The sequence below is a fragment of the Marmota flaviventris genome, chromosome 4 (genome assembly GCF_047511675.1).
Source record: "Marmota flaviventris isolate mMarFla1 chromosome 4, mMarFla1.hap1, whole genome shotgun sequence".
In the NCBI taxonomy this organism is placed as follows: Eukaryota; Metazoa; Chordata; class Mammalia; order Rodentia; family Sciuridae; genus Marmota; species Marmota flaviventris.
In genome coordinates this window covers 36,705,678-36,727,320 of record NC_092501.1, presented here as the reverse complement: position 1 = coordinate 36,727,320, position 21,643 = coordinate 36,705,678, and the positions used below count along the sequence as shown (strand labels likewise).

Below are 21,643 nucleotides of genomic sequence, written 5' to 3'. Positions count from 1 at the left end.
GATGTTGTGTCCGCTGAAAAACTAAAAATAAATATTAAAATTCTCTCTCTCTCTCTCTCTCTCTCTCTCTTTCTCTCTTAAAAAAAAATAAATAAATTTGCTTTTAATGTGTAATATACTTGACCTTAGAAATTTAAAGCATACAAAGTATTGCCTTTTTGTTTTTTAATGGGATTAATTTGTGTTATGAAGGGAAACACTCCTTCAAGAAAGAGAGCTATTAGAAGAAAATGCTGAATGTCGTTTGGCTATCTTCAAGGATTTGATTGGTAAATGTGATACCCAGGATGAACCAACGAATGGAGTTTGTGTTATGGAAGTTGAAACTAAAGTATGTTACTTGAAGTTTTTTAAAAATCTATTGAGGTTTTAGTGCCAAGATTTAGCAAACCACATCAGTGATGTGAACTGTTAATATAGTTTAGAATTAAAACAGTATTTGCTGTAATATAGCTTTATTATAGTTAGGCATGTTTTATTAGGAATGTAAGTACAGTACTTTATATTAGGTTTTGGACTAGGAAGAATCTATGTTCCATTTTATTACTTGAGTCATTGTATTGATTATCAGCAGATAAGAATGTTTTTTGTTTGATTTTGGAATACTCCTCAGGAAGGTGTAAGAGAAGCAACTAGGGATCATTGCTCTGATTAAAAAATATATATGTAAAAAATATATATATATGTAAAAAGGTTGACTTTCTTAGGTAACCACCATTCTCTACTTTTAAGGAAAATTTATCCTTTTCTTCTGCTTCCTCTGAAGCTGAAGTTGATCAAACATTTCCCTACTAACCTCCACTTAATTCAAGGGCCTGGAACAATGATGTCTATAGACTCTTATTTTCAAACCACTATATTATCAAACCACTATGTTAGACATGGTGGAATGGGGGTGGGTTGTGAGTTGTGAAAAATGAGGATTTGTTTCCTGGGTTATTCTAAAACAACATTTTGAAAAAGACTGATTTTGTAATTGAAATTACCTGAGTTAGGTAATCATAATTGTTTTATGTGTTATGCAGTTAATGACATTTTTATGAGGAAATATGTGTCATAAAAATGAATTATGGAACTCAAAGTTTTCATAATTGGTTGCTGTTTTTAAAACTAAGTCAACAACCAGAGATATGAAAAATTGTATGCTATATGTGTAAACAGAATTGTAATGCTTTCTGCTGTCATATAAATAAAAAAATAATTAAGAAAAAAAGACTAAGTCAAATAGTGCCACATGTAAAGGTGAAATCCAGTGTTAATGTTAGACATGTGGTTTTTGCTGTTTTTAGGAAGCACATAATTATGTAGGACTTGAAGATATTATTGATTCTCTTCGAGATGATGTCTCTGATATTAAGAAACAGGCTGAAATCGCTCACTTATACATTGCATCTCTTGCTGATCCCCAGGAAGCTATTGCTTGTTTGCAGCTAAAGTTTAATCAAGTTAACGCTGAATTAGCTGAAACCAAGGAAGAATTAATCAAAACCAAAGAAGAGCTAATAAAAAGAGAAAATGGTAAGTGGATGTATTTTATCCCTATTTAGACATTATAAATAAGTAAGTTAGTTAATATGCTATTTCTGCAGCTTATTTACCATAATAACCAAAAAAATTATTTGATGAAGGTAGCATATTTTAATATTTTTATCATTTGTATTGCCATGGTTCTAAAATGTGTTTTGCCTTCATTTATTTTTAGACTGATATTATTAGAAAAGACTTCTCGAAATAAATAAAAAAAATAACAACCTAAAACAAACAAAAATCCTGCCAAACAAAACCAAGTACTAGCTTATAAATGCATTAAGAAATCCCTTAGGAAATTGTAAATGTGTAGTGTAGAAGATTCTAGTATGGGCTTGCCACTTTGGAAAGAGTAACTGCTGTGGAGAAGTTTAAAAATAGTCTGTTAGATTGATGCTTTATTTCATCTTTGAAGGATTATATGTATTTACTATATATGTATGATGCTGCCATCTGAATTTTACTGGAGATCAAATACTCCACCTTTTTCTGTGTGAAACAAGATGGATAGGAGATTGCAGATCAGTGGTACATCTGCATTTTGACATGGACCAGAAAGAAACTTGCTCCTTTTCTCTTATGTTTTGCTATTTCTTTACTCTTTAGCATATGTTACTCAATTTTGCACTCAGGTTTGTGTGTGTGGGTTTTTTTTTTTTTTTTTTTGGAGTTGTAGATGGACAGAATGCCTTTATTTATTTTTATGTGGTGCTGAGGATGGAACCCAGTGCTTCACACATGCTAGTCAAGTGCTTTGCTGCTGAGCTACAGCCCCAGGTTTTTTGTTTTTTCTTTTTGTTTTACTGGAAATTGAACTCAGGGGTTTTCTACCACTGAGCTGCATCCTCAGTTCTTTTTTTATTTTGACACAGTTCTTGCTAAGTTGCAGAGGCTAGCCTTGAATTTTCAGTCCTCTTGTCTCAGTGTCCCAAGTTGCTGGGATTACTGGTGTGCACCACTGCACCTGGCTACACAAAGTTTTGAAAGTTGCTTTTTTGTTATATTATCCCCTTGTGGTTGAATTAGTAGATGAATATTGTTCCCTTTTAATGCTCTCAAAAATCTTTTCCTGAATATAGTACACCACCAACAGCTCATGTTTCACAGTTGTTTTTATTAATCTAGATTTTTTAAATGCTTAGATGTTTCAATATTCTTTATCTTTTTCAGAATTGGTTCAAGAACTTAAGACGTCTAATAAGGTAATATTTTAATCTTTGTCCTGATAAGAAGTTAATAAAGTAAATTAAAGACCATGAATTAGAACACCGTATGATTATTTTAAAAATAATTTTTAAAAACTAGTATATGTAGGTGACAAAAAAATGAAAAGTAGGTGCCTTCACCTTTCTGCTTCTCTTTAGTGTTGGTCAGTACAAAGTTATTTCAAATGTTCTAGAAGATTTATACACATGTAGAATTCACACAAATTTGTTCCTTTTAAAAAATTTACACAAATAGGATTATAGTTCTGTGTCTTTATTTCTTCCCTTAAAAGATAATCTTCAAATAATTCTATATTGCACAGATATCATTATTTCATTATGCATATGGTATTGATTAGATATATTTAAATTGTGTTTATTTTCTCTAAAATTACTAAACAAAATATAGGATAAAGCCTGACCAGTATACAGAATATGAATGAGGGTTACTCCTAGAGAGTCCTCTGCACCTTAGTGATTACAGATCACATATTCACCCTAGGTGGTTTAGGGTGGATTTGACTTTTATAGATACTCTTCCTTTTTCTGGATGAGTTGATATTGTACCCTTTTTCTGTCAGCCGTTTTAGGGAAGTATATTCTTTGCATAAAATACATAAAAACATAAGTGATCTAAAAGTGCAGTTTTAAAACTGTGTAGACTGTATCTTATCAGTATATACGGGCTAAAAGCTTAAGTTAAAATTATTTTTTCTGTGAGTTCTTCAAGTTAGGATAATAATACTTAAGAGGCTTTGGTTATAAAATAAAATAATTGTTGAGTTTCTAGAGTGAAAGTACAAGAAACAAACTTTTTCGGTGCTTTCATATTTTTCTTTTTACAGTACATTTTGAATGTGACTTTAGGGATGAGTGTTCTTAGCGTTCTCCAGTTTTCCCCAAATGTTACTCAATTGCCAGAGCCATTAGTTATTTTAGGATGAAACAAGAAATAATTTAAAAAGTGTTTCAATAAAATTGAAAATAAAATTTTTATGGCACACTCTTGACAGGTAAATTATGTAGTTTTAATATTATAGCTTTCTATGTGTGAAATAATTTTAATTAATTTTGCTTTAGGATGAGGCTGGTACATCTTTTTTAGTAAACAGTAAATCGACTTGTAATGAAGCAGTTGAAATGCCTAAGGACAGCATGGATAAAACCTATGTACAAAGAAAAAGATTAAATGAAAATCAGCTTCAACAAGATGAACCACCAGCAAAGAAAGGTATTGCTACTTTAAATGTCAGCAGGAGGCTTTTATGAAAGCTAATTTGTAAATCAGTAAATACAAAAGGTACAAATAGGAAATTTACTTGTCTAAAGAAAAACTTCAAGAAAATCTAAATATTATGAATTCTTACATTAACATGTTCTAAACTGTCTGGAGGATAGGTGTATATGTAAAGCTAAGTAAATGTTTTTTGATACTGTGCTTTTATCACTGTGTTTTGCATACCTGTAATTACTTTTTCTACTCTTTTTATAATATTAAAAATTACTTTCATAAGGATAGTACCTATTTCTCCACAAATCTCTTCATGTTGTTTTTTTTTCCTTTGCATTCTTTATTCATTTGGAGAAAATGATACTTGACAGTAAAACTTTGAGCTAAACATTGCCAAACAAATGTGCTTTACTAATGTGCTAGGAGACAGTTTGATGAAAAATAGTGAACAGTTGTTTTTAACAAAATGAGGCTATACTGCATAATTGTTATTGAATTTTGGAAGATAATTCTCAGTTGTTTTATGGGTAAGTATGAAGTGCTTATTCATAAGGACAAAAGACAGTATAAGGGAGGTTTGACTTGAAATCATCCTCTTTAAGAAAGCTTTGATTTGCAGTTGGTAGTTAAAACTAAATAGTGTATTTTTCATTTCTTTTCTTTCTTTTTTTTTTAGTTGTCAATGGACCTTTATTTTTTTACTTATTTATATGTGGTGCTGAGGATCAAACCCAGTCCCTCTCTGCCACGGAACTACAGCCCTAGCCCCTCATTTGTTTTCTTTATAATGAGCCCCCTTCTATTATCCTGTGTTATCTCAGCTGAGGCTAATGCAAATATTTTTCCCCTTCCTCTTTGAGGCTATAGAGGCAATGTAAATTATAATAAAACTTTGTCCAATGAACTTTTAAAATTAGTCTATATTAAAGAAAAGGAATTTTGGAATCCCATAATGGGATTATATGATTATAGCTGCCAAAGAACATTTAGACAATTGGGTGAACAAAAAAACATGAATTATATTTGAAAAATGAAAAATTAAAGTTATTTTTGGTGGATACATTGCTGAAAGTGAAACTGGGTAAATTCTTGGGTGTGACAGGGGGGTGAAATTTCTACATTATGCAGTGATTCTTAGCTGAGGGCATATTCTCACTCGGGCCAAAATAGTATCCTTTTCTTTTTGGTACTGGGAATTGAACCCAGAGGTGCTTAACCAGTGAGTCACATCATCAGCCCTTTTTATTTTTTGAGACTGGGTCTTGCTAAGTTGCTTAGGGCCACGCTAAGTTGCTGAAGCTGGCTTTCAACTTTCCACCCTCTTTCCTCAGCCTCCCATGTTGCTGGGATTGCAAGTGTGTGCCACTGGGCCCAGTTACAAATCAGTATATTTAGAGGGTTAGGGAATTTTAATTTATCAAAAAGAGTTATAGGATTAAAAAATCTTAAGAATAATTACATAAGATGCTTTCTTCCACTTTATATATATTATTTGAAAGTCCTCAGAAATGGTTATATGTTTTCTTTATTTTGCTAACAGCTTCAACTGTGGTTAGTGAATAGGAATATAGAACCTTATTTGCAGGTAGGATGGCAGATTTCAATTTACAAAGCATTTTATGATCTCAAAAGTGCTGCTGCCTCTATTGAACAGATTTTACATCCATGGGATGATGTCATCTATCAAATAGGGTGCACAAGACATAACTACCTGACATTTTGTATTTGACTCTTAAGGGACAATGACATGTAGTAGGGCTGCCAGATAGGTGCTTTGTAATGAAGCAACTGATGTTTAGATCTCAGATGTATTGGTGATTATCAGCTTCAAGAAATTTCCAGAAATAATGCCTAGAGTATTGATTCTCATAGTATTGCATATAAAAGATACCCCAGACTTATCAAATTATTATCTTTGGGATGTGGTCCCAGGAATCTGCATTTAATAAGCACCCTGTGTAATTCTTCTCAAACTAAAAATCACTATTATATATAAATGTTTAAAGAGAGGACCCTAATTTTTTTATTAATTTTTAAAATTTGTATATGACAGTGGAGTGCATTACAATTCATATTACACATATAGAGCACAATTTTCTTATCTCTGGTTGTTTACAAAGTATATTTTCACCAATTCATGTCTTCTTACACGTACTTTAAATAATGATGCCCATCACGTTCCACCATCATTTCTAACCCCATGCCCTCTCACTTCCCCTCCCACCCCTCTGCCCTGTCTAGAGTTCATCTATTTCTCCTATGCTCCTCATCCCTACCCCACAATGAATCAGCCTCCTTATATCAGAAAAAACATTTAGCATTTGAGGACCCTAAATTTGAAAACAAGAATGTAAATTAATATAACTGGGGGTATGTCAGATTTATGAATTTTTGTGTATATCTAGAACCAGAATAGGTTACTTGTTGTGAACATGTATTATAAAGATATATATTTATAAACATATTTATAAACATGTTTGTAAAGATATGTACATATTTATAAGGATATACCCAAACATTTATAAAGATTATTTTGGCAGAGTGATGTGTCTTAGAGATAGAAAAGAATATACATGTTGTAGTTAAAGTTCAAAAATATTTAGATTTATTATTTAGGATAAATCAGACACAGATCGTGTGCCATCAGGGAATTTTGGAGTCTAGTAGCTAAGAGAGACAAACATGTTTCAATAAAGTCTAAGGAGCTGAGATGCGTCGAATAATGGGTATATTTTCAGTATAATGAAAATACCCTCTTTCAATTCAATGGGCAGCTACCAAGTGAAAGTAAAAAGTTTGTTAACAAGGAGAATTTCAAGCCCTGTCTCCTTTATAAACTGCCTTTGCCCTTATGGATAAGCACCTCATGTGCTTACTGTTATATCTGGGACCTTTATGCATGAGGAATTTGACTCCTAGTTACTTAGTGAGGATATCATATAAAAATATAGGTGAATTCCACAGGTAAATGGTTAGTGAAGGTGTGAATGAAGATCAATACAATACAAAGTTGAATGACACAGCAATGTTGTAAAGAAAGTTTACATGTAAACATCAAACCATGAAGTGAAAAAAAATAAAAAGGAAGAGTTAAATTCTTGTCTGTTTTGAAATAAAATTCCTTGGATGTGAAACACTCATCCATCTGACCCTTATTATTACAACAGAAATAGTATGGAAGCATTAAAATATACAGATATAAACTTTTATGTCTAAAATTTATATAATAGAATTGAGTATTTTCTTTCAAAATTTAATCATAGAATCTATGAGAAAAATTTAAAAAAATATAATCAGGCAGTTTTGTGAGGTAGGTTTATTTGTCAAAATGAGTATAATGAAGTAAACTTCAGCTAGTAGCACATTTACTATGGGAAAAGTTTAACTATGCCAACTATAAATTTTGAACTTGTTGTATTTATATAACATTTACAAAAAGGTTTAGCATACATTGTATATTAATTCATTTAAAACTCTTAGCACTATTTTTAGAGTAAGTAGAGCAAACAGAGATATCCTTATTCTGGAAATGTGGATCATGAGCCTGAAAAACTTCTCATTTTTAATTAGCCAAATCCTTTTGTACAGATATTCAGGTTCTGTTAATAGCTAACTATATCCAAAGCACAGTGTTATAATCTCATTTGTTTTCTTGTTCTCCATAGTAACTCTGGGATAGGTGGATAGGTAGATAATATTTTCTTTCTTTTTTTTTTTTTTAAAGAGAGAGAGAGAGAATTTTAATATTTATTTTTTAGTTATCGGCGGATACAACATCTTTGTTTTGTATGTGGTGCTGAGGATCGAACCCGGGCCGCACGCATGCCAGGCAAGCACGCTACCGCTTGAGCCACATCGCCAGCCCCAATATTTTTATTTTATATTTGAGGAAATGGAAATAGGATTAAGCGTTTTATGGATGAGCTAGTGAACGATAAGCCTATGTTAAATGACTTCTGAGAATTTCAGCTGTTTCTCCATTGATTTAGTTATGAAAATTAAAGGTACTTAATTTGTAAATCACTAATATTATAAATTCCATGATATGATTGTACTTTATAACTTTAAAGTTCTTGGATGAAGATGTCTGCCTAGGGTGTCTCATTATGATCCCCTCTTCTCTGATAACGTAGTTTGTGGTATGAACTTTAAATAATAATGAAATTTATACAAGGTAAGTTGAAAAACTAATAATACTACTCAAGTAGCTATCATCAGTTTGCTATCCCTCTTTTGCTAACTCTGCTTTAACTTGTATAATTTTTATATAAATGGGTTTGTAGTAAATAATTTTTTTCTTTTTTTTAAATAGCTTATTTTGGTTTTTCATTAAAAGTTAACTTTCATATTCGAATATTGGCTTATATAGTAATATTTTAGTTTTATTAAAGTTTTCAAGATTAATAATAATATTCTTATTTTTAAAGGACCTATGCTTATTGCTTCAATTATCACTGAAGACCAAAAGAAAAGTGAAGAAATGCAACAGACCATTTCAGAAGATGGAAAAGGTATTAGAGTGTTACAAGAAAATAATGAAGAGCTGAAAACGCTTTTATTTACTATTCAGAATGAACTTAAAAATGAAAAGGAGGAAAAAGCAGAATTAAATAAACAGATTGTTAGTTTGCAGCAAGAACTTTCTTTTTCTGAAAAAAAGAGTTTAACTTTAAGTGTAGAAGTTCAACAAATTCAGTCAAATTATGAAAAAGCAATTGCTGAATTACAAATGCAGAAAGATATAAATCAAGAATTGGAGGAAAAGATCATGAAATTATCAAAGGAGATAGAAACTGCAACGAGGAACATCACAAACAATGTTTCACAAATAAAATTAATGCAAACAAAAATAGATAAACTACGTTCGCTTGATTCCATTTCCCAGATCTCAAACATAGATTTACTCAATCTCAGGGATCTTTCAAATGGTTCTCAGGAACATAATTTACCAAACACAGAGTTACACCTTTTAGATAATGAGTTTTGTGTAGATAAACAGGTTAAAGAATGTCCTATTCAGGAACTCAATAGGGAAAGCTCATTCCATTCCAGTATTGAAGCTATTTGGGAAGAATGTAAGGAGATAGTGAAGGCTTCATCCAAAAAAAGCCATCAGATTCAGGAATTGGAACAACAAGTTAAAGAATTACAGGCAGAAATAAAAGGCTATAAGGATGAAAACAATGAACTGAAAATGAAAGAGAGGAAGGAGAAGAATCAAGGTGATCTACTAAAAAAAAGAGAAAATCTTATAAAGCAGCTGAAAGAAGAACTGCAAGAAAAAAGTGTTAGTCTTGATGTTCAGGTACAGCTTGTAGTTGAAGGAAAGAGAGCACTTTCAGAACTTACACAAGATGTTGCTTGTTATGAAGCCAAAATAAAAGAACTTGAAACAATTGTAGAGACTCAGAAAGATGATTGTAGGCATTCAGCCAAGTTACAGCAAGACATTTTAGAAAAAGAATCTATCATCTCAAAGCTAGAAAGAAATCTAAAGGAATTTCAAGCAAATCTTCAAGATTCTATGAAAAACACCCAAGATTTAAGTGCAAAGGAAGTCAAGTTGAAAGAAGAAATTACCCAATTAACAAGTAATTTGCAAGATATGAAGCATTCACTTCAATTAAAGGAAGAAGAAAAAGAAACCATCAGTCAAGAAGCAGAAAAGTAAGTAAATCTTATTTAAACTGTTGAAAATTTTGCAAAGCATTTATTTTTCTATTAAACGGGCATAATTTCATCTAGTCAAATATGGTGTGTATGATGAATGAAGGACTCGAACTCTGTTCCTATAAACCTTTAGAAGCAAAAGTTATCTGTAAACATTGGCCTACTTAAAAAAATACTAATGAAATCCTGATTCATAATTTGTATATTCCAAATTTGTGAAGATAAGTAATTTTGTAAATATTATTACCAGTTCACATGATGATCCTAGGTGGTTAATGGTGTGTAACTATAGAAAAGTGATTGTGTTTTTTAGATTGAAAGAGGAGCTCTGTGCAAGCTCTGCTCTTACCCAGAATCTCAAAGCAGATCTTCAGAGGAAGGAAGAAGATCATGCTGAGCTGAAAGAGAAACTTACTGATGCCAAAAAGCAGATTGAGCAAGTACAGAAAGAGGTAGGTTATTTGAAAAGTTGTGTGGCTAATGATAAAGATCATTTCCCTTACCTAGAAAGTGTAGACACTAATTTTAGGATTTAACAGAACACTTTTTAACTTTAATTTTTCTTTAAATGATAACAGTTATTTCACAAAAGAAAATTTAACCAATTTAAACAAACTAGAAAAGGCCAAAATTAAGAAAACTATGTGCCTTATGTAGGATTAGAGTATTTTTTTCCTTTTAAGGACTGTTAAAATTGAATTCCTCCAAAAATTAAGAAGTAGCTTTTCTTTGCAGATGATATTATTTAGCAAAGTATGTAGTGCAGCTTTTATAATAACAAGTTTTTTATTACAATTTTATTATTCTAAATTAAAAATGTACAAAAATATATTTAGTGAGAAGAAAATCTTTCCCACTTCTCCCAGCACTTGTTTCTCTGCAAGTGTTGCTAATTACCTCTATCTATGCTTCTCCCTTCCTCCCTCTGTCATTTTTACCTTCTCCTTAAAAAATGGAAACATACTGATGCTTTTTCCACCTATTATACTATGTATAATAGTATACATTATTTTGCTGGGTGTGGTGGTACACGCCAGTAATCCCAGTGACTCAAGAGGCTGAGGCAGGAGGATCATGATTTCTAAGCCAGCTTCAACAACTTGGTGAGGCCCTTACTCAGTGAGACCCTGCCTTTAAAAAAAATACAAAAAGGGCTGAGGATGTGACTTGGTGGTTAAGTGCCCATGAGTTCAATCCTTGGTACCTTAAAAAAAAAATAATAGTATACATTATTTTATTATTATCTATATGCATTTTTAGAGGACATGAATTTTGAACCAGTGGCTGTGAATTTAACAAAAAGCAACAGTTGAAAAAGTATTAAGTATGTTTTATAAACATTACTTTGTAGGTATCTATAATGCGTGATGAGGACAAATTACTGAGGAGTAAAATTAATGAACTGGAGAAAAAGAAAAACCAGTGTTCTCAGCAAATAGATCTGAAACAGCGAACCATTCAGCAACTTCAGGTAACATTTTTATTTTTAATGATGAATTAAATACTTTCTGTTGGTATATTTTATTGTCTAATTAACTATGTAAGTTCATTTTTAATAATAAATTCTGTCTTGAGTTTTTTTTTTATTCTGATGATTAGACTCAGTTCTTTGCACATGCTAGGCAAGTGTTCTTTTCTAAAATTAAAAAATAATTTTTTGTTTTACTTAAATAAGTCAATAGTGACTTGCTTCTTACAAATATGATATGGAAAAGAAAAAGTAGCAACTTTATAGTGGAGAAACCTAGCAAGATACCACCTTAAACCAAGTGTTCAAGTGTAACAACCATTAGTATTAAGTCATATTGATGCATGTACTTCCTGATATCGCTGTGATGAGAGTGCACATCCCTTCCGTGGCAATCTTCCCCCAAAATGATAACCTCTGTCTATTTATTCAAGAGAAAACACCTTATATACCCAAGTCAAGGATGTCGTACATAATACTTACGTATTATAAAGTATCAAGGTCATTAAAAAAAAAGGAAAGACTGAGGAACTATCATAGATTGAAGGAGATCAAGGAGATATGATGACTGAATGCAGTATTATATCTTGAGGGGGATCCTAGAATAGAAAAAAGATACCAGTGAAAAATTGGTGAATTGTGGTGAAGGTTGTAGTATAATTAATAATATTATACCAATGTTAATTTCTTGATTTTTGATAAATGTATCAGGTGTTGTAACATTGGGAGAAGCTGAGTGAAGGTCATACAACACATTTCCCTGCTACCTGAAAATTTTTTGTAAATCTAAAAATAATTAAAAATAAAACAGAAGTATTATAACAAATTTTTTCAAAAAGACACTTGAAAAGCAAAATTCCTTTATTGTAAATGGTTCTATTTTGCTTGGTATCAATTACGATAGGCAATAATTAAAGAAACAAAGATTTGCTGATTCCTTTCATTTTTGCTTTTAAATGAAGCATGCTAATGAATAGTCAGGTATAAACATGTTTTTAATTCTTAGTATAATCTTAATATAGCTGTTTATTCTTTTATAATAGGGCTAAGATGTGCAGATTTTATGATTCTGCCCAAGACTTTATAAAGTTAGGAGATAGTGATAAAATTAGATGAGACTGGAATGAAGTTTGGATTACCTGACAGATTAGAATTATAGGATTCCAGTTTTTATAATTTAATCTTGCTTCCTAAGACTCCTATTGCTTTTTCCAAATCTTGCACCTAGATATTGCACCTAGGCTCTTTCCTTCATTTTGAGTTTACTGCTGGTGAACTTTATTTATAATGGTTTTCTTGCTTCTTTTATTAAGTACATAGTGGCTTTCTATTTGTTCATTTCTGCATTTTGTAATGTGAGAAAACATTTACCTAGAATATTGAACAAGTTGACTGGGTCATAAATTAAAAGTATATAGTGTTTTTGTGTGTTTTCCAATTATCCTTTTCACTCTACTTTTTTTTTTTTTTTTTTTTTTTTTTGAGATTGGCATTCAACTGTACAGGAGACTGATTTTAGACTTAATTTTGATCCCTGTTTTTAAGATCCACTATTAAATATTGTTAAGGATTGAAGTTATGTTTATTTTATATTCTTTCATTTTGTAGGAGCAGTTAAATAATCAAAAGGTGGAAGAAGCTCTACAACAATATGAGAGAATGTGCAAAGGTCAGGAATAAATTTCTATTTCCAATACTAAAATAACTGCAAAATAGATAGTTACAATAGCAATGACTAAGATTTTCCTTTGAAGTTTATTCTTTTAGTGGACTGAGGATGTAGCTCAATGGGTAGAGCCCAGGCTTAGCATATGTGAGGCCCTAGTTTCGATTGCCAGAAAAAAAAAAAAATTAAGTTTATTCTCAGAAGAATTGAAGACTAAAACAATAAGCAATATTCAGTCAATGCAACATTAGTTTCTTGGTAATGACTAGTGTTTTGTGAAAAATAAAGTCATTTAAAGTTACATAGTTTACAATGATTATAATAGTCTATAGACAAAATTGTGAGAATATATATCAGATAAAATAACCTTTAAAATTAAAATTTATAATTTTAAAGAGTTTTTAAAAATGATACCATTTTAGATTCAAATCATAGTTGCTGAATTATACTTTTTTTCTTCAATTGTATTGCTTTGTTTTGAAATAAAAATTTTATAAATTTTATAAACATTTCTGATATTAAAATTACACAGATTTCTTCTTTGCTACATCACTCATTCCTTAACTTTTTAGTTGTATGAGTGATAGAACTGAAATTTAAAGGTAGATTGGCTTCACTCGCCTCAAGACACTTATCATTAATCCATGCTGTTTATACTTGGTCAACAAAATAGAAGGAGTACAACCAGATTATTATTTATTTAGATGAGATATCCATTGATGTGGTAAATATGGCTGTGAAAATATGTCTCTGCACACAGTCTGTTTTTATCTTTCCTGTATCTTTGTCCCTAAATATACCCTATTTCTGTAAAATTGTCTTTTTCGCGGTGGGGGGGGGGTTAGGGAATACTGTGGATTGAACCTAGGGGTACTCACTATACCACTGAACTACATCACCATTCCTTTTAATTTTTATTTTAACACAGGGTTTCCTGAAGTTGCTGAGAGTCATGCTAAGTTGCCAAGGCTGGCCTGTGTTAGCCTCCCAAGTTGCTCAGATTGTAGGCATGTGCCACCACATGCAATATATTTCCATATTTTAGGATTCCCCTTTATTTTAGCTCCTTGTCATTGTTAGCAATTGTGGATAGATTTTAGCTATCCTGAAAATGTTCCTTGGACCAGGGTGCCTATAATTTTTATTGTATTTATATTTTTCGTTTCTGCCAAATACTGAGAAATGTTTCATAAGCCCACAGTGACTACTATATGACTGCTCATCTTTTCCAAGTTCTTGTAGCTTGCTCCCAAGTCACTTATAACCTTCATACTTTCAAATCTGTTAGCTTTTTTCAATCCCTACTTGGCTTCTTATGTTATTTTGATGTTATTTTTCCACCTTCCATTTCCTCATTTTCATTTTAATAAGTATGGTATGTGAGTATAATATAAAGGTACTATGTAATTCCCCCTCTTTTGAAAGTCTCTAGCTTTACCTTTTGTGATCTATTCTTTGCTAGATACCTACCTCTCTTTCAGAATGAGTCACACTACTCTGGCAACTTTCCTGATAAATGCATTATCTTTTTTTAAATTTATTTTTTATTTTTTTTGTGGTGCTGTGCATCTAGCCAGGTCATCACATATGCTAGGCTAATGCCCTAAAACTGAGCTGCATCCCGAGCCCATATCATCTTCTTTCTTCCCTTTATTTTCTCGCTTGATTTACTCCTAGGACTTTGGTTATATAGGAGACATTATCCTACAAAGAATGAAACAAAAATGGCATCTTTAGATCATAAGGCTTTCCCTAACTTCTAAATTTCTATTTAAATACTGAATGCCTTTCATTTTGCTATCTTCTTAAATTATTTTTTTTAAGTTAAGATATAGTACATATGTCATAAATTTACTCTTTAAAATTATATACCCTTTAAAAAGTTTAATGGACCATAGTGTATTCACAAGGTTGTTCAGCTAGTACCACTAATTCCAGAACATTTTGTTATTCCAAACACAAACTCTATATCACTAATCATTCTTCCTTGATACCTTCCCTCCAACCCCTGTCAGTTACAAATCTACTTTTCATTTTTTTTTGGATTTGCCTATTGCAGAGATTGTATGTTAAGGGGATTCATATAATATATATCTTTTTGTGTTTGACTTCTTTAATTTAGCATAATGTTTTTAATTTTCATCCATGTCATGTGTCATCCCTTTTTATGGATGAATAAATATTTCATTTTATGGATAAGCCACATTTTATTTATGCATCAGTTCATGGACATTTAGATTGTTTCTACGTACAAGTTTTAGAGTAAAACTATGTGCAAGTTTATGTGCATGTTTTCAGTTCTCTTTGGGATGTTGTATGCCTACTGAGGGTAACTGCTGGGTCACGTGATAACTTTGAGGAATTGCCAAACTGCTTTTTTTTTTCCCCCTAGTTGTAGATAGACACATTACCTTTATTTATTTTTATTGTGGTGCTGAGGATCAAACCCAGTACCTGACATGTGCTAGATAAGTACTCTACCACTGAGCTACAACCCCAGCCCACCAAATTGCTTTTTTTCAACAAGCTGCATCATTTTACATTTCTACCAGCAAAAGGTGAGGGTTCCAGTTATTATCACTAGTACTTTTTTATTTTAGAAATATTATTGCCAATTATATTAGTTTCATAAGCTTCTCTAACAAAGTACCACAAACTGGATGGCTTAAAACAGAAATTTGTTTTTTCTCAGTAACAGGCCAGAAGTACATGTATTAATAGGACTATGTTCTGTCTGAAGAGTCTAGGAAGGGCTCCTTTCTTGTCCTTTCTAGCTTTTGATAGATGGTGGCAATTCTGGGTATTCTTTGACTTGTAGCAGCATGATTCCAATCTCTGCCTCTTGTCTTCACATGGTATCTTCCCTCTGTATATATCTGTGTCTTCTCTCCATTGGTTCTACCAAATTTTCATCTTATAAGCACACCATTTGTGTTGGATTTAGGGCCCATCCAAATCTACTATGCGCTCATTCTTTATTTGATTGTATCTGCAAAACTCCTATTTCCAAATAAAATCATATTCATCTATTCATAATTGTGGACATGAATTTTGGGGATGCTTTTTAGCCTGATGTTCTAGTAGGTATAAAGTGGTATATCATGGTTTTAATTTGCATTTCCCTATGATATTGACTATTTTTTTATTTTTAGAGTAATTCACATTTTTAAATTGGGTTTTTTGGCTGGGCATGGTGGTGCATACCTGTAATCTCATCAGCTCGGGAGGCTGAGGCAGAAGGATAGCTAGTTCAAAGCCAGCCTCAACAAAAGCAAGGCTGTAAGCAACTCAGTGAAACCCTGTCTCTAAATAAAATACAAAATAGGTGTGGGGGGTGTGGCTCAGAGGTCAAGAGCCTGAGTTCTATCTCTGGTAACAACAACAAAAAAATTGATTATTTGTGCATTTGTTATGGAGTTGTAAGAATGCTTTGTGTATTTTGAATACTAGACCTTTATCAGATAAATGATATGCTAATGTTTCTCCTGTTCTGGAGTGACTCTTTTGGGATTGGAAAGGGTTCTTATAAATGCTAAGCAAATGCTTTATCATTGAGTTCCACCTGCTGCCCTTTTTTGATAGTGTTCTTCAGTGCACAAACATTTTCCAAAATTTTGATGAAGTCCAATTTATCTACATTCTTTTAGTTACTTGTGCAGTCAAAATGGTGTCATGTCTAAGAAACCAGTCTTCTGTGTACTCTTTTATAGAAAGAGTACTTTTATAGAAAAATATTCTTTTAACTGTTATATTTAAGTCTTTGGCCCATTTAGAGTTAATGTATTTGAGTATAATGTTGTATATTATGTGAGGTAGGTTTCCAACCTCATTATTTTGTATATGGATAGTCAGTTGTTCCAGCCTTATTTATTGAAAAAACTGTAATTTCCCTGGTTACATTATCTCTACTGCTTTGTGGAAAATAAGTGGTTTATAAATGTTTATTTCCAGGCCTTCTGAGCCACATCCCCAGCCCTACTTTGTATTTTATTTAGAGACTGGGTCTCACTGTTGCCTTGCTTTTGCTGAGGCTGGCTTTGAACTTGCGATCCTCCTGCCTCAGCTTCCCGAGCTGCAGGGATTATAGGCGTGCGCCACTGTGCCTGGCACTTTCCAGGCTTTCATTACTATTCCATTGATCTATATGTCTGTCCTTATGCTTGTGTTTTACCTTATCGTTACAGTGGTTTTGTAGTAAATTTTGAAATTGGGAAGTCTGAATTCTCCCACCTTTTAAAGATGTCTTTGTTGATTTGGGGTGTATTGCATTTCCACATGAATTGTAGGTCTGCCTGTAAATTTACCAAAAAAAGCCATTTAGAATTTTAGAGGGGATTATGCTGTCTGTAGATCTAATTGGTGAGATTAGTATTTAACCATATTAATCATGCATAAGGGATGTCTTTTCATTTAAGTTATAATTTCTTTTGATGATGGTCTTTAGTTTTCAGTATATAAATTTTGAACATCTGTCTGTTGAGAATGGGTTTTTAAAAAAACTTTACCTACATTCTCATTTTTTTAAAAAAAATGGAATTGTTAATACCAGTTTTGGATTATTCACTGCTAGTGCATAAATTGTATTTAATTATATCAGTCTTATATTATGTGACTGCTGACCTGGTTTGTGGATGCTAACAAAATGTATGTATATTCGGGTTATTTGTATGTGTGTGTTTCTTTGGGTTTTCTATCTGTAGGTCATGTCTTCTACAAATAGAAATAGTTTTATTTCTTAATTTCTAATCTATTTGCCTTATGTCTTTTTCTTGCATGCTTTCTCTGGCTAAACTCTGTAGAACACTGTTGACAAGAGGTGGTAAGAACAGACATGCTTGTCCTCTTCCTGATATTCGGGGAGAGTTTACATTCTTATTTTTATAATGTTAGGTATGAGTTTTTACAGATTTCTTTTATCAGGTTGAGAGAATTCCCTTCTATTCTTACTTTGTTGAATGTTTTTATCATGAAAGATTGTTGGATTTTGTCAGATTTTTTTATGTTTGTTTAGATGATTGCTGTAGTTTTGTTTTGTACCAATACATTGCATTTTGTTGATTAGTTTTATATATTGAGCTAAACTTAAATCCTGGGATAAATCCTATGAGATTATGGTATAGAATGGTTTTATATCTTGCTAGATTCAGTTTGCTATTATTCTGTTGAAAAATTTTTCATCAGTATTCATAAGGGATTTTGGCTGATAGCTTTCTTTTCTTGTGCTGAGTCTGGTTTTAGGATCCAAAAGTTGAATTCTGCTTGTTGTATCTTAACCTTCTGAATATCAGTTGCCACTACTGATCTCTTCTGTTTCCATTGCTTGGACCAGGGAATTAGTATATGGTAGTTCTCTAATCAAATCTTTTCTACCTAATTTTGAACATAAAGTTTTATTGGAACATAGGAACACACATTTTTCTTTATATTAGCTATGACTATATTCATGCTATATGGTAGAGGTAAATAGTTGGGACAGACTTTAAAATGGTTATTCTTTGAATTTTCACAGAAAATTGTTTTGCCCACTCATTTAAATAATCTTATTGTTTACCCTTACACTCAGATAACAGTATCTAAATTCTGTTACTTTCTCCCAGTGGCTTCTCAGTTTTGTCCTATCCCATTGCAGGTCTTACATCAAATATACTTTCTCATATAACCATACAGCTAGGTTAAAATTTTCTAAAATTCTTCTTTCATGTGTCATGTTTCTATTAAATGCTTTCATTCAGTTTATATTGCCCACACAATAAACTTTCACCCTCTAGCCTGACATTCCATCATACCTTTTTCTAGCCTAATACTGTATAATCTTTCTATTCTATCCAGACTAATTTGTTTTGTTCTCCAACTTGCCCTGTTTTGTTTTCCAACTTGCCTTTATTCCTGTGAGAAAGAAAGGAAATGAAAGATCATATTTCCTTTGGAAATTTTTTATCTCAAGCAAAAGACACCAAGAATGCAGGGTTTTTTTTCGGGGGGGGGGGAACCTTTATTCATATAATCACACACAGATCTATTTTATTCTTTTTTTTAATCACCTCTTTAAACCACATTCCTTTTTTTTTAAGACACAGTACCTTTATTTTATTTATTTATTTATTTTTATGTGGTGCTGAGGATCGAACCCAGTGCCTCTCAACGTGTGCTAGGCGAGCACTCTACTAATGAGCCCCAGCTCCAACTTCATATACTTCATATTGTTTTAAGTTTGCTTTATGTACACTTTGAGGGAGGTGTTCCTTGGGTTTATCTAATTTAAAGCAGCCTCAGGTTGAATTGTACATTTCTAGCTTATCACCTCTGACATCAGCACTAGTTCTTTGAAATGAGTCCTGTGCTGTGCCATCATCAGAGGCAACAAACTGATCTTTCCTCTTTTTCTGTTTCTTGCAGACAGTGTTAACATAGAAATTCACCCACCCCCCCCCCCCCCCCAGTACCAGGGATTGAACCCAGGGCACTTAACCACTAAGCCATATCCCCCGCCCTTTTTATTTTCATGTGGGGCCTTGCTAAGTTGCTGAGACTGGCTCTAAATTTGCAATCCTCTTGCCTCAGCCTCACAAGATGCTGGGATTACAGGCATGCACCACTTCGAGCCAGTGACTTAAAATAGAATTCTTTATAAGTCATTACTGTAATAGTTTTTCAAGGACCAGAAACAATTTTGGCAAGGCTAGTAGCACTTTCATTCCTGAGAAATTGGTTTTAAAAATACTAGACATAAATATTTGATTTTGAATAGTTTTCTAGAAAAAGTAACTACTTGAGATAAGATTTTTTTTAAAAAAGGTCAAATTGGGATTGAGTCTTTTTTAATTTTAGAAGGTAAAGATTTTAGTTTTGGCTTGAGAATATTAATGCTAAAAATAAGTGTCTTGCCAAATAAAATTTCTTCTAGATTCTTATGATTCGTGTTTATTAATAGTAACCTTTTTTTATTGGCAATTGCTAATTTTATCTGAAAAGATTTCTTTTCCATTCATCTATTTTGCAGTCATTTTGGTCTGTAAATCAGTTGTATTACCTCTAGTATTGTAGGCAGAGGATATTGCTGTGAACAAGATAAAGCTTCTGAGTATATGGAACTTTTATTTATTATAGTTGATAAAAGTATTTTAATTTTAGAAAATGTTAATTTGTAAAATATTTTTCTTAAATATGTAGATTTAAATGTTAAAGAGAAAATGATTAAAGACATGAGAATGACACTAGAAGAACAAGAACAGACTCAAGTAGAACAAGATCAAGTGCTCGAAGCTAAATTAAAGGAAGTTGAATGGCTGGCCACAGGTAAATCAAAACAGTCTTTGAGTTTCTTAATTTTTTTAGATTTCTTCCCATTTTAAAGTAATATGGAATTTATAATAATTTATAGTGGGAAATGGTGTGTTCTTTGAATGCCCTACTGCTTGTCATTTCTACTGTGATGAAAATCACTTTAAGTAAAATTGTATATAGTAAAGAAGGAATAATGACACTCTGTAATAACTTAGGAGTTTTAAGTTGCAAGTAACTTGCATTGTCCCTATGTGTTAAAAATAAGACTAGGCTTTCAACTGAATTTCACATTTATCAAGCTTTTAGCATTATCTTATACATCTCATAAATACTCAAGAGTATTATTGCTTTCAACATAAGATAAGTATGTACAAAAATATAACACTTATTAATAATTAAACGGTGTATGATTCTTGCAGAAAAGGCAAGAAATTTATTTATTTTGTTTTTATGTATTTTGTGGTGCTAGAGATCAAATCCAGGCCTTTGGGCATGCTGAACATATGTTCTTCCACTTAGTCTTCAAGAAATTTAGAATGAGGAAATAACCTATGCCATTTTATGTATGACCTTGGCAAGATACTTATCCTGTTTTAATTGTCATCCTCTGTAAAATGCTGCTGCTGATCATATATACCATATATATACTTATTATGATTAAAGGAGATGATCAATGTAAGAGCACTTTGTAAACCCTAAAACAATATATTTGTGGATGAAGTGATGATGATGATGATGATTACGATGATTACATTCCACTTCATAGTTTCTTAGCCACTTTCAGAGTCCTGGCTTTCTTTTCTTTTCTTTTTTGAGAACTACTTAAAACATAATTAATAGTAAAGTGAATTTATACTGTATACATTGAACATCAGTCATTTAATTTCTGAGAAGTCCCTGTAGTTTCTTTTCACTAAGAAGTCAGAAAGAACTCTTTAAAAGTTCAACTGTTAGAGAGGGTGAGGTTGTTGGCTCAGTGGTAGAGCGCTTGCCTACCATGTGTGAGGCACTCGGTTTGATACTCAACACCACATATAAATAAATAAAATAAAGATCCATTGAAAATTTTAAAAATACTTAAAAAAAATATTAAAAACAATTTCAACTGTTAGAAATAGTCTCAGTTTTACTGGCAAATGAGATTGATCAAATTATATTATGTCCATGTTTGAATGTCACAATGAAGCCAACTGTTATGTATAATATAATGTACTAGTAAAACCATTAAAAATAGTCTCAGTTTCATCTTGGTGTATATTTTTGGACTCTGCTGTTTTTTATCTATATCCCATGCCACATATTATCTCTACATGGTATATCTTTTTTATGTTTTTAAAATAATTTTGTGCCTTCAAATCAGAATTGGAAAAATGGAAGGAAAAGTGCAAAGACCTGGAAACCAAAAGTAATAAAAAGTCAAATAAAGAATTTGAGAATGATCCAGATATACTTAATAAAAAGCTCAGTAATCTTCAAGATGAATTACAGGTATGATTTCTATCTGTCTCTTCATTAATATTTCCAATAAGAAGTATTCAGTGTTTTATATTTTATAATTAATCCTGATATGTGTGAAATAATATTGGGGAAAT

At 31.9% G+C, this 21,643-nt stretch overlaps 1 protein-coding gene across 5 annotated transcripts in view; it reads left to right on the top strand.

Annotated features, from left to right (window-relative positions):
* The window catches only part of Kif20b (kinesin family member 20B), a 122,651-nt gene that overhangs the window by 81,086 nt on the left and 19,922 nt on the right, over window positions 1-21,643 (top strand). For 4 of the 5 annotated variants that reach the window (XM_071611101.1, XM_071611100.1, XM_071611102.1 and 1 more), the window contains 10 exons: window positions 193-331; window positions 1,290-1,518; window positions 2,698-2,729; window positions 3,813-3,963; window positions 8,391-9,630; window positions 9,947-10,085; window positions 10,985-11,104; window positions 12,710-12,770; window positions 19,938-20,063; window positions 21,412-21,539. In XM_071611101.1, the coding sequence (XP_071467202.1) occupies window positions 193-331; window positions 1,290-1,518; window positions 2,698-2,729; window positions 3,813-3,963; window positions 8,391-9,630; window positions 9,947-10,085; window positions 10,985-11,104; window positions 12,710-12,770; window positions 19,938-20,063; window positions 21,412-21,539 (2,365 nt within the window). The remainder of the gene's footprint in view (window positions 1-192; window positions 332-1,289; window positions 1,519-2,697; window positions 2,730-3,812; window positions 3,964-8,390; window positions 9,631-9,946; window positions 10,086-10,984; window positions 11,105-12,709; window positions 12,771-19,937; window positions 20,064-21,411; window positions 21,540-21,643) is intronic. The other variant, XM_027939923.2, reaches the window with a different exon arrangement.